General features: G+C 35.8%; 1 protein-coding gene across 1 annotated transcript in view; it reads left to right on the forward strand.

Moving 5' to 3' along the window:
• HEPACAM2 (HEPACAM family member 2) overlaps positions 1-11,200 on the forward strand; it is a 34,129-nt gene extending 22,929 nt beyond the window's left edge. The window contains exons 5-9 of the mRNA XM_032761052.2: positions 5,840-5,965; positions 6,057-6,081; positions 6,176-6,213; positions 7,556-7,629; positions 11,087-11,200. Of these exons, the coding sequence (XP_032616943.1) occupies positions 5,840-5,965; positions 6,057-6,081; positions 6,176-6,213; positions 7,556-7,629; positions 11,087-11,200 (377 nt within the window). The remainder of the gene's footprint in view (positions 1-5,839; positions 5,966-6,056; positions 6,082-6,175; positions 6,214-7,555; positions 7,630-11,086) is intronic.
• The last annotated feature ends 3,296 nt before the right edge of the window (positions 11,201-14,496 follow it).

Below are 14,496 nucleotides of genomic sequence, written 5' to 3' on the forward strand. Positions count from 1 at the left end.
TCAAGTTCAGGTTCTGGAAGTTCATCTTTGCAAAAACACTTGCCTATGGCTGAGACCACAACAACTGTGCCCCTTGATTTGATCCTTTACATATTTGGCACTTTTTGTGTGTGTGAAAGGAACAAATTTCAGATGCTGGACCTAGTAAATCTTGTGTGTTCTGCGATAGAGGAGCAGTGTTGAGAGCAGAGAGCCAGAATGCTCTAGAGAAGAGGACTAACAGGAAAGATCATTTCTTCCGAGAAAAGGATTGTCCCTGTTCCTCATTCTCCATGGGGAAGACTCTTGGCCTTTGCCACAGCCGTGGTTTTGGGCTGACAGGCACTGGTCACTACAGGAAAGCTCTCTGATGTAGGGCAAACACAGGCCAAGGGAAGAGGCAAGAGAGCAATAAGGAAGGAGCCTAAAAAAATAAGGAAGTAATGGAGGAGGGAAAGAGTGGGATCCTCTGTAGGTCAGAATGTGTGCAAATTAGGTCATTTTAGTAAATACATATCAAAAGGGACAAAAAATTAAAAATGAAGGAGAAGGGAACATATGTATCTTATCTAGTCTAAGACATCCAGTCGTTGTATATTAAGCCTACTGCCCGACTGGAGAATCACAGAAGTGTCTGGCAGAGAGCTGATGCCAGCCAGAGTGAAGCTTCACTATTAGAATGGGAACTGCTTGGAAATAGTAATTATTAGCATATGTTCAAGTTTAAAAGGGAAAAAACAGCCGAGACTACTCAAGCGTTTTTCTGCAGTTTTGCTGATGATAAAGCACATTGCAAAAACTTGAATAGAATAAATTAGCATTGAATTCTTTTTTGAGGAGTCTTCAGGGGTTATAGAATTTTGGTGATGGCAGTCTGGCTACTAAGAAGTGAAAGATTTGAAGCACATGAAGTCTGATGTCAGAAAAAGTTAGAGGAAAAACGGATATGTAAGAGCCTACCTACTAATTGGAAAAACCAATCTTTGACCACAGATTAACAGAAAAAAAGTTGAACTTGCAGTCAGAAAAAAACCTGTCTACTCTCAATTCTAGGACTTACTGACTCTGGCAAATATTTTAGTTCCTCTGAGACTCTTTCTTTATCTGTAACTGTAAGTGGTGGTATGAATTTTCTTTTGTAAATGTAAAACAAATGTACATTTGATTTTATGTATATATAATATTTAATACATATTTAATTGTGCATTATCTGAAAATTCCCTTAGCTAGTTTTGATTTTATTGTCAGATCTAAAATGATGAAATAGAGAATTCACTTGCTAAAAGTGATGCCCAAATCATATGACATATGTTAAATCTTGCCACTCTATTATTTGGTATTTTTTATTAATTCTTTCTTTTTTATTATTTATTTCTTACCAGTTTTTCTGTTTTTTTTTTTTTTTTTTTTTGCTTTTTTATCACTGTCACTGTCTCAGAGAGCATTCTATTTGCCTTTATCTTATTGACAACCATAGTGAAGTATGGGTCCTTCTAAATTTATATCTTAGAAATGAAATTGACTAAATTTTGTTGGGCTTCCAAAAGCGCACCTCTAGGATGGTAGAGAATCTGCAATCCAGTTATGTAAAGAACAACAAAATGATCTGGGGATGCTGAATCTGAAGAAGAGGATTCTCAGGGGGAGATGTGAGAGTTTCATCAAACAATTAAGATGACATCATATACAGAGAGGATTTGATGTATTTGTCATTGCTTCAATTGGTAGAACTGAGTAGATTTGGGCTTCGTTTAGGAGAAGGATTTTCCCTTTTCTATAATGATTAGGTAAGAGTGGTGGAAACAGCATGGAATTGTTGTTAGACATTGCTAAATTCAAATTTGAGTCCTGGAGTCTTAGATTTCCCAACTGTAATATGAAACTAATTATTGTGTCGTAGAAGCAGTAAATGGTAAAACTATTAATTTTGATTAGAATTTTTAATCCTTAAAGTCTAAAAGACAAATAAAAATGTATAACTAACAAGGAAATAGAGAAGAAAAGATAAATAAAATTCTGATTAATCTAAATTAGGACAAGAAAGGAGAGAGAAAAGAAATAAAAAGGTAGGAAATATAGAAAAAATAATAAGATTGCAGATCTAAACTGAAATATATTACTAATCATAGTAGGTCTTGGTGTGCTAAATATTCCAAGTAAAAAACAAATGTCAAACTGGATACACACCTTAGTATGAAGATACTGAAAGGTTGAAATTAAATAGATGAACAGATAAACCATACAAAAAAGAAAGCTAGCGTAGCTATATAGCAGGTCTTCTAATAATGTTATTTCATTTCAACATCATTTCATTATAATATTGATGAGAAAAAATATCAATTCCCACTGGGGCCACTGTGTGTGTGCAGTTTGCACTTTCTCCCCCTACGTACATGGGTGTTCTCCAGGTATTCCAGCTTCCTCCCACATCCCAAAGATGTGCACATTCAGTGAACTGTCATATCTGCATGGTCACTGTCTGAGTTAGTGTGGGTATGTGTGTGAGTGTGCCCTGAAATGGGATGGTACCCTGTCCAGGGCTAGTTCCGGCCTTGTGTCCTGGGCTTCCAGGATAAGCTTCTAGCCACCTGCAAGCCTGAACTAGAATAAGCAGGTTGGAGAATGAATGAATGAATGAATACGAATGATTGTCAAATAAAAATTTATAAAGACTAGGATAATCATATAAATGCATGACAATAAATGATGTGATATGAAAGTGCTCCGCAAGACTACCAGATTTGTGATGTTAGTTTTTGAACTGCATGATGCTAGGAGGTGATTTTTACAATTTTCAGTTTGTAAACATTTATTCCTTGATTTAACCCATTACCACTATCACTGCCATCATTCACGGATTCACCAAAAATGGAGTAAATAACGATCTTACTTGTTTTTATTAATATTTATTCAATGTATGTATAGCTCACATTTATTTCAGTGTTTGATATTAGAAGGGTTTGGGATCTTTATGTAGAACTCTTGGTATTTTTCTGACCAGAAATATGTTGTAGAGACGTAGCTCTTGTTTATATCAATTAACCAATGGTTAAATTGGTTTCATTATATGTTGTTTTGCTCAGTCACAGTTTCCAAGAATCAGCTGATGTTAAGTGAGGACTTACTGTACTGGTATAAGATAATGTATATAAAAATTAGATGAATTAGATAAATTCTTTAAGATAAGAAGCATCAGGAAGTGCACCTAATAAATAGCAAAAATTGACTGAAAAAATCACGAAGTGGGAGATTTTAACATATTTATTTCAGTGACTAATAAAACAGACAAAAACTCAGTAGGGATAGAGAAAACCTGCCTCACCTAGTTGAAATAATATAAATACTACATGCAACAACTGCAGAATACACCCTCTTCATATGTCTATTTGTATAGTTATTAAAAAAAATCAACAAACTTCAAAGGATTGCCCTCTAACAAGAATGAAATTAAACTAAAAATCAATAATAGAAACAACACTAGAAAACTCCCAAACTTAAGAAAATTAAGCAACAAACTTCTAAACCCATAGGTCAAATAAGAAATTGCAGTGAAAATTAGAAGACATTTTGGACTTAATGATAATGAAATTACTATGTTTTAAAACTCAGAAAAATGTTGCTCCATAATTACATTGCCTACGCTTGAGGAAATGAGGGAAAAAATAATGGAAATTAAACTTAAAAGTGTATTGTGTGTGTTTATAAGTTGTATTAAAATAACATATATATACGTGCAATTTTTTGAAGACTTTGTTACTAGCATGCCACAGATATCGGGTCCTATTTACATAACTTCATGTAAACTTCTCTGGCTCCCCCAAGTCATAGAGTATCAGAGCAAGAAGAGAACTTAAATGCCAGTCACTCTTACCTCCTCATTATACTAATGTAAAAATCAAAACCCTGAGCGTCAAGGGGCTCACCCAAAGTTACACAGCTCTTTAGAGAGAACAATCCCACAAGAGAATCATACCTGAGAAAAGGCTAAGATCTTACAAAGAGACTACCCAAGTGCAAAGTGGTTCCAAACTAAAAGGTCAGCCTTCTAACAGTGGGAGAATATAAATTATTCTACAACTTTTTATAAGGCAAAAATAATCTAATAAGCTTCATGATGTTCTAGTCTATATCTAGGATCAATAAATTGCCATTCTAGTTCATTTGAAGCTGCCTTGCATTTATTTCTTCTAGCCAAGGTTTGAAAGGGTTTAATTTAAAATCTGTGTAAAGGCAATAAGCAGGACACAGCTATTATAATCCCATAGAAGAACATTTTAAGAACGCAGTTCTCTGAATGCATGTCAGAAATTTATAAACTCCCCATCAGAAATGGTGAAGATTTTTGATAATGAAAAACAACCTTGTCGAACTCTTTAGGACTTAAGGGAAATATGTGAATGGTGCTGTATTGGGAAATTAGAAGAGATAACCGATTTCCATGATGTGTTTACTCGATTTTTGCACATATGATCTACACCACATTATTAAAAGATTCCTGTAAGATTAAGAAATGGAAGTATTCCAGGTGGAAAAGCCGAGAGAGTTAATGTGGGTTCACACTGAGAGAAAGAAAAGACTAAGGCTTCCTCCCTTAATTTGGCTGTTGGAGATCTCAGCAGAGATTTTATGATGAAAGATGACACAGTGCAGGCTGGATATTTATTGCAGAGCTGTGTAGCCACCATGGTCTTTACCACACCCAGATTTTCCAGGCTGTTCACCATGGCTGAATGGAAATGGCATCACATGACTTTCACTCCCACATTAATCTGGACAGAGACAAGCAACTGCCATGATTTATTTCCACACCCATATCTGATTCAAATGGTAATATGGAAGACATCTGTTACTTTCATTTGTTGGAGGTTAAAACTACTCTCTATTATATAGATTAACTATATAATTAAACATATTATAGCCTGAAGCTGGTGTTAACATAGCCACAGTTAATAAGCTGTGTTAAAATTATATTAAAGGGAGGCATCATTAAGTGTTAAGAGTCTGGGGTAACCTCTGGACTCTACCACTTATAACCCACGTGACCTTGGGCAAGACTCAGCTTCCTCATCTATTGGAAAGGATGACAAAATAATCTCTCCTTTATAGGACTGTTGTAAAGATTCAGTGAGTTAATACGTATCATGCACCCTTAGAACAGAGCCTGACATACTGTAAACACTCAGCAGATGTTATTAGCACCGTATTTTATATAGTGATATTAATAAAGGGAATGACTTATAAAACAAAGTGAATTCTAGTCAAAAGGTGAGACTTTAAATTTTTTTTTGAAAAATCACACAGACATCCTATTTTAAGAATTGACGTTTCTTTTTTCTTTTTAATTTTTTTCATCATTTATGGTAAGAGACATTTCTTTATTGGCCAAAAATTACTAAAGTGTGTTTGAAATGAACACCTCCCCTCTTGCACCTTTAATCACATACCATCTCCCTAGAAAATTCACATACTTGAATTATGCTAAAAAAGCAAAATGGAAGGAAAATGAGAGAACAACTTAGCATTTAGGGATGTAGAGATGATGAGATGAAACAGATCTAAGTTAAGGTGGCAAACATAACTGAGAAGTACGACGTGAGATATTTGCTACACGTAGTACAACACAATCAGTTTTAACTTGGGCAGTGCACCACGTTTCCAATCACAGGTATCCCTAGGGAGTTTAGTGTGTGTTCTAAAATAAGTGCATTCCTTCCATTTGGTCTCCCTCTCTGTGTGTCTCTAATATACATGTTTATATGTTTTTTTTTCAATAGTGTCTCATTTAAAATAATGCATTTAAAAAGTCAAGTTATATACTGTAGCAATTTATTGCTAAAAATATATTTATCTTTTTATTTAGGACTGGAGAAGCTTGCACAGAAAGGAAAATCATTGTCACCTTTAGCAAGTATAACTGGAATATCACTATTTTTGATTATATCCATGTGTCTTCTCTTCCTATGGAAAAAATATCAACCCTACAAAGGTAGGTTAAAATTACAAAAAAAAAAATTTGAAGCTGTATATATGTGTACTAAAAAAAAACCCTTACCACTTTTCTTCTCTCTTGATTTTAGTTATAAAACAGAAACTAGAAGGCAGGTAATGCATCTGTTTCTATGAAAATCGTTTTTTTCCTTAGATGCTTTTTCCTCAATTATTATCCCTCACAAAAATACCTATTTTGTCTTTTCAGGCCAGAAACAGAATACAGGAAAGCTCAAACATTTTCAGGTAATGGCCAGGCTGAAAAGGGCTATTATCAGTTTTAATGTATGTTAATTAGTTGTGTTAATATTATTATATATTATTAATGTAATATAATTAATATGAGCTAAAATTAATATAACAGCCTCTTACCTTTGGGTTAGTGCCTTCACTTTACAAAGTGTTGTCTTCTGTATTGGTTTTATATAAGTCACACAAGTCTGTAATATCAGGCCTGGAAGGCACTCTTAACTCCATTTTACAGTCAAGAGAACTAATGATCAAGGAGATTAAGTCACTTGTCCACAGTCCGTAGGATCAAAGAAATTAGTTCTGCTAATTCATTGATCCTATTATTATTTTGAAAATGCCAAAGGGTTCTATCACTTTGTTCATTCCTAAGGTAGGTTTCATGCTGGCAGCTCCATCCCAAAGAGAAGAGGAAAAGAAGGTTTGGCAGGGGCCAGGATTGCTTCTTTGTCCCCACTGTAACCCTCATTATCATCAATATTGACTGTACTGAGTTATTATAAGTTAACAAAGTTTTTGCTCAGGCCACAGAATCACAGGGAGCCAAGTTTCAGTTTTATATATACCACTTTCCCCTCATGTCACCTTAGGAAAATTATTTTTCTTAACCACAACTTCCTCTTCTATATAATAGGGATAGAAACTTCCCCCTTAAGGTTGCTATGAGAATTAAATAAAATGATATAGGTGGAGTGCCTGATATGATGCCTGGATGTGTAATAAATGTGGGCCTTCTTCCTCTTTTCTAGCCCTTCCTGACTTATAAGTGACAGAATGTCAGAGCTGGCAAGGGCCGCAGAGGCTATCTGGTTCCTCCTAACCACCTCCCCCGCCATCATTCTATAGATGATAGTTTATGTGGATTGATATTGTAATGTATTTTACTTTTTATGTATGGGAAGCTTCAGTTAGCTATTTACTCTTTCTAGTTCTGATGATCTGTTAGATCTGTTAGATCTAACGGGGTGCAGTAGATATTACGGGTGGGTCAAGAACTGGTGTGACCTTCAGGCTGAAGCCCTGGTGACCATAAGTCTCTGGTGACTGTGAGTTACAAAGGCCAAGGTTGCCCACCTGTGTATATTTAAAGATACAACAGGCTATTCTCACGTCTGGCTTTAAGAATAATTGTTCCAATTCAGTTTCGATTCTCAGCTTCAGAAAGAGTGATTTCCAACACTGCTTAATGGCAATACGACTATAGGAATTAGGAAATGTTAAATTCATTTTGTACCTATCCCATTTAAAGCAGACAATAAAAACAAGTTTTACAAAGGTTTAAAAAACAACAGCAAATCAAGGCATTTGGTTTGTAAGTAGTATTTGTTTTACATTTCAGGCCATGAAGATGCTCTGGATGACTTCGGAATATATGAATTTGTTGCTTTTCCAGATGCTTCTGGTGTTTCCAAGGTTGGTTTTCCTAGTGGCTGATTAACCAAGAAGTAGAATTCTGCTTCACCAGAGGTGTAAACTGCATTTGTTTAAGCACTGGGCAGTGTGGTCAAATGGCTGCATTACCCATTACTGCATTAAGCAGTGTTGACTTACTCCGTAATTAATGGCATTGCCAGATTTGGGAAGCTAAAGCATCTTAGTTCACCTTTATAAGTAAAGCTAACACAAATAAGGAAGTTATGCTAATTCATAAATAGTCTTTACCTGGTAATCTCAGTGAAGAGAGAACTAACTAGGTTGAAAGTCAAGAGAACTGAATAAACAGGCTGGGCGTGGTGGCTCACATCTGTAATCCTAGGGCTTTGGGAGGCCGAGATGGAAAGATCACTTGAGCCCAGGAGTTTGAGATTAGCATGGGCAAAGACCCCATCCCAACAAATATTTAAAAATTAGCCAAGCATGGTCGTGTATGCCTCTGGTCCCAGCTTCTTGAGAGACCGAGGCAGGAGGATCATTGAGCCCAGGAGTTCAAGGCTACAGTGAGCCGTGATCACACTACCACACTCCAGCCTGGGCAGCAGAGTAAGACCCTGTCTCAAATAAATAAATACTGAATAAACAGAGGATCAGGAGACCCTGATTTAAGTCATTCTGCATCACTTGGGTGACTGCAACCCATCACTTTACTAAACTCTCTCTGTTCCTCAGTTTTCCCTTTATTGCCCCCTCATATCTTTTGACAACATTGCAAAGACAATTGATCACACCCTTGAAGATACCTCATGCTTTCAGAAGGAAGTTACCATATAGGCCCAAAATATGCAAGTATACATCTTTATTATTGCCTTAAAGGTGCATGAGATGGCAAGGGAGCTTTCATATAGCTGAAGTCATTTCAGTCCAGAAAAAAAAAAAAAGATCTTTTAAAGTAATCAGTTTTGCTTAACAGACATGCAGAATGTTTCTCTGATCGAATCAGATTATTAACACTTTTATAGATTCGTATAGAAACAAGTTTTCCTCTGCTTCCTTATTCCGCTATGAGAGTCCATTTGAGGTAGGGCACCATAAAAACAGATCACTGGCTTCCAGGCATTCTCATTTCCATTTGTTAAAAAGACTATTTGCCATTAAGGAATGGTGACTTCTCTTGTTCAGAGGATTCTATCAGTGTATAAGGTTTATCTAGTAAGCTTCCTGGCCACAGACTTTATTTGAGAAATGTCATGTGAGTAATGGAGAGGGACTGATTGGATTTCATCCTCCCTAAGGGTGAGTCAGTAACAATCAGAGATGAAGCAAAGAACTGCCATGCAAAGGCTTTGCAATACCCTATTCAGTCTCAGGCAGGATTGGCTCACCTTCACTTCCACAACCAAAAGACAAAAACAAATATTTGATGGATCAGTTATTTCAAACAGCTTCTCACGATGGCAGAAAGCACCACTCTGAGGTGTGGCTTCAAATTGGAGAGCAGGAAACTGAAGAGCTAAGACTTATAATTGAGTTTTTGAATAAGGAGTTTCAGTTTTTTTATTTAAAATAATGCAAACATTTATTCCTAGGAATTCACTGGAAAGGAGTGAGATTTATGTAAGAAATTTTAAATCTTACCATGTGATTAATCACTACTCAATTTTGGAGTTTTACTGGGAGGACCTCAACTGGCTCAAAATATTACAGCCCTGAAGAACTTGAAGCAGAGAAATAGGGGCTTTAATTACGTAGTGGAAGCCCTGCTTATTTCTGTCAGAAACAGAATAACTTGATTTGGAGCCATGTCCGTCTTCAAAGCTGCAAGCTCCTGAGGAATCTGCTGAGGTTCTTAACTGGCCATGGCAGGTGCTTTGGGAAAGAAGTGAGAAATCAAGACCAACAACCAAAGGAGGAGGATGAGGACAGGGACATGAGGAGGAGGATCTGCATGAGAAGCCAGAATGGCAGCTATGTGTATGTAGCTTTGTAATGAAGATTAGCAGCCAAATGCAATGGCCTTTAGAAGAAAAGGAAAGGTGATAATAAAACCAAGATCTCAAAACTGAACTTGAGAAGGGAAATAAATTAAACTATTAAGAGTTATTTAAAATCAAAATAAGCTAGGTGCCACGCTGTGCACCTGTAGTCCCAGCTGTTCAGGAAGCTGAGATAGGAGGATCACTTGAACCCAGGAGTTCAAGACCAACCTGAGTAACATAGCAAGACCCTGACTCAAAAAAAGATAATCAAAATAATCTCTTGGCATATTGTGTGGTATGTACACAAATGAATTACTTCTGTCTCTACCCATTGTACATTTCATTGTCCATTTAGCACCTCTTTCAGGAGTTAGACAGAAAGCAATTGCATTAAGTGAGCAAGTTTATTATTTAACAGCTCTAGTATTAGGTTAGGTGAGTAAGTTGGTGATCATCAATAGATTGCTTTTACCGTAGCTCCTGAATACCTTCATACAACACATATCAAGAGCTGATCTCAAGGATAGATTGTAAACCAAAATTTCCTTGACACAAAAATGATAAAACAAATCACATATACTAAGGCTTCATGTGAGAGCTATAGCAAGTGGAATGGAAATTAGTGGTTTCTAGAAAAACAAAAAGCTAAGATGTTCCACTAAAACCTAGCAGGTCAAATTAACATGAGATAGTGAACTCTCCAGAGTTATCAAGAGCAAAGAGTCCTCGAGGTGAAGCTGTATAAATATGAAGGACTGAAATTGGACAGAAGTAGGATTAAAATAGGAAGCATTTGGGATGGGGAGGAAAACTAGACTTTGGCTAAATAATTGGGAGGGAGTGTTTATAGGAAGAAGGAAGTTATGAAATACAAGGAATGGGAATTAATAAAACACAAATACCACTTTCAATAAAAATACCTGTCGGTTTTTACCAGCCATAAATACACTATTCTTTCCACATTCACCCAAGCATTTAGTTTTTACAGTCCATTACTACCTTTAAACCAAAACATTTTCCTTTGAGTGTTCCACATTTCTTGGTACTGTCTTTACTTATTTGCAATATGATGAGGGATTTGGGCTGTATATTGTTCTTTCTTTTAAGCCATCCTTGCGCACATAATTGGCAAATAGTGTCAAAAGGGTAACTGAGGTATAGAAAAGATAATGATATATGCTATCTGATTCTAAGATGTCCTGATATCTTCTCTTTTGCTATTTTTTTCTTTCTATAATATTTCCTTTACAGTACGCCAGCTTTCTTCTTAAATGAAGAAAAAAGCCATAGCTTTGTCAAGGTATCCTTCTTCTGACCTTATAGCTATGCTGCTGCACAAACTGCCATAGGGTAAGTGCAGAAAAGTGTAGCAAGGAGGAAGTCAACCTTCTAGGGAAGATAAACAGTTCTAATTCTCTAATCATCACTACTGCCAGTTGTTTTTAACTATGCAGCATAGTGGAAAAACTATTTACTAGTCTTGAGATAATTTATTTTTAACGTGTCACATTTTCTAGATCCCAAGCATGTCTATTCCAGCCTCTGATGGTGTATCAGGGCAAGATTTGCACAGTACAGTATATGAAGTTATTCAGCACATCCCTGCCCAGCAGCAAGACCATCCAGAGTAAGTATGAATCTGCATTTGATGGTGCTATGGAAAGGCTAAGCATTTAGCTTTTGCTTTCCCCAGAATTGATTAAAAGACACAAAAGAAAAATACCAAAACAAGAAATTATAGCTTCTGTACATTTGAACACACTTCCCCACCTGAACATAATTTTGAGAAACAAAACAGGCAAACACACAAATATCTTCAATGGCCATGCACTTGGGCCAGTGGACTAGATACAAAACTCTAGAAACAACTTTCTCTTGTGTACATTTCTTTCTCACAATATTTTTCCAAGGAATCCACATCTGAGTATGAAAGGAATGTTCAGGCTAATTCTGTAGCCATCTTAATGATTACTTAATGATTTTCCAGTGGCTATGGTAGTTTTAGAGCCATTATGATTTGTCACTAAAAATAGGACCAGTAAAATAAAAGCCTACAGAGGGTCCACAGCACAGTCAGCACCAATGCCAATCCTCTTATTCAAAGTAGCCTATTCCCAGTTGAGTGGAACCCCATTGAGGACTGGCCTCTCACCCATAGAGGACAAAACCTGTGCTGGGGACAAAGCTGAGAACCTATTTATCCAGTTAAGCTCAAGGCTGTCACTAAGAAGTCTCCCTTTCCTCCATGCCGTGGAGAAATAAAGCCTACAATCTTCTGAAATAATAAAATGAACTTCTCTTTTTTGTGGGCTATAGCTGCCTGCAGTCATAACTGCCACAGATCATCTTCCATCATTTCTTTGTCACTTATTGACTTTGAAAAGAACATCAATAACCACATACAGAAACTTTCCCTCTGGCAAAATAAACAGTTCCAGCAAAGTAATTCATGCACACTTCTGAGTAAATATCAAAAATAACAGCTAGGAGTGAACAAATCCAAGGAAAATCATCTTATGGGGAGGAAACCTAGTCCTGGGGGGACTGTGCGTCATTTAAGGACTAAATAAGTGGCAAGATACTTCAGAGAACCTCATCAGAGAAAATTTACTTAGAGTCACATAAATAAAGAACAGACTCTGATGGAGCTAGGAACTTCTAGTTTGAAAAAAAAAATGTTGTAAAGCATTGCATTATCAATGTAGTAGAACACAAGAGTAGGATATTATTACATGATATTTTAAGAATAAAAACTCTAAAATGATATCTAATTCTCTTTACTGTCTATAACAGAAAACTAGGGAGAAGTTTGTTTGCTGTTAAATATAAGGCATTGAAAGAATTTTGAGATTATGTCTCCTTTCTAAGATTTAATCTAATTAAAATTTGTATCCTATTTAAGCTCATTTGTTTTTCTATGTATCCTTTCTTCTATCAATTTTTCACATTAGAATGTAAACAAATCAAATGACAACTTGGGGTTTATCTTTTAAGGTTATCAAGAACGAAATAAATTTTAAGTCAAAATTGTGAATATGGCAGCTACAATTTCAGAACACAAAACAAAGTGATTGGGTTGTTTTGCATGTCAAAAAACTGATTCTTAAAAAAAGAGCACCTTTTGAAACTAGATGACTTTTAGACACTAGCAAAATCTTTTGACTTTCTTAAGAATATAAAAGTTTATTTCATAAATAAGATTTGAGAAGTGAAAACAAAGCAGAAATGTTCTTTTTCAGGCATTCAAAACTGCTATTTAAAAAGTATTCAAAACTGCTGTTAGGACATCCTCCTCCAAAAGGCAGTCACCCTCAAGACCCCAGCTCATGCTACCAGCCCAATCTGACTGGCATCTCCACCTCTCACAGCCTCTCTTTTCTCACCTCCTCCTTCCGTCTTCTCAATCTTTTTTTGTGTTTGTCAGTTTATCTACGTACATCTTTGTCTTCCAGTGGCTCTCTCTTCCTTTACCTTCATCCTTTGAATCCCTCCTTTTCTGAGTCTACCCTTCTCTTTTCCTCTCTTTCTCCATAGCTGTCTCCCTTATCCAAAATATCCTTCTTAAAATTTTCCTCCTCTGTCTGTCTTCCAGCTTTATCTAAACGGGGAGCCAATATTTTCTAAAGTGTTATTTTATTTGAATTCAGATTTATGTTACTTGTTTTTTTAATAAATAAGTGAAATGCTTCCTTTTTCTTTATCAGAAACTATTTTGCGCTTATTTTACTTATAATCAATTCACAAACATTTCCAGGACATTTACTATATGCTAGAGCAAGACATTAAATAAGACTCGATATTTTAAAGATTTCATAGTTTAGTGGGCTGCTGTTTACTTATTTTAACTAAAGATTAGTGATTCTTAGTAAAATGAATATTTCTCAGTAGAATAAATGCCACCTATAGATGCAGAGAGCATTTTTCTTTCCTGATTACCTATGGTTTTATTCTCCTCTAGGTCCAATTAAATTCAAAGATCAACTTCATGAGTAATGCATTATTATAGGTGGTTGGTGAATCTCTCCCGTCTCTTATTCCCAACGTGAATGTGCCAGCTCTGGGGGAAGAATCCTAACTTCACTGCTTTCTTTTATTTGGCAGTCACTTCTGAGTAGGAAAGACAGCCAAACAATTTTATTCTTTGGCTCTTAGACTGTTATAAAATAACTGTGTTATTTTCTTTACTTCATGTGTCTATTACCTAATTGGACTGCTGTTTAACGAACTGGTAAATTGGTTTGTGTTCATATTCTAGAACTCAGCCCAATTATTTATTTAGTGAACTTATGGCTGGATGTATTTCAACGTCGTCTACTGACCTCATTAAATGCTCTTGGTAGGGTTTATATTGAACCCAAGACTGATGTTAGTATATTGAAAACAGGACATTCAAGTTAAGTAAACCTTTAGTTTCAAAAGTAAATTATCTACAAAATTTAATAATTGCTTACTCTTGTATTTATTTGTTGATAAATGTAATTTTCTTGAGCTAGCTCAAAACATTCATCTAATTTGTAGCCCTGGAAAGCAATAAACGAATTTAAGGTTCTTTTACCTGCAGACCTGAAAAATCTATATAACTGGTTACATATTTTGTCTATCTCTTCACTAGGTGAACTTTCATGGGCTAAACAGTACATTCTAGTGAAATTCTGAAGAAACATTTTAAGGAAAAACAGTGGAAAAGTATATTAATCTGGAATCCATGAAGAAACCAAGACCAACACCTCTTACTCATTACTCCTTTACATGCAGAAGAGAGGCATTTATGCAAATTGAACTGCAGGTTTTTCAGCATATACACAATGTCTTGTGCAACAGAAAAATGTGTTGGGGAAATATTCTTCAGTGGACAGTCTTTCTTATGCTGACGGGGAGAACGAAAATGACGGGGGTTTCCTCATTACTTTTGTATGAAATATCTCTA

Source organism: Hylobates moloch, unplaced genomic scaffold (genome assembly GCF_009828535.3).
Source record: "Hylobates moloch isolate HMO894 unplaced genomic scaffold, HMol_V3 SCAFFOLD_1, whole genome shotgun sequence".
NCBI classification, from domain to species: domain Eukaryota; kingdom Metazoa; phylum Chordata; class Mammalia; order Primates; family Hylobatidae; genus Hylobates; species Hylobates moloch.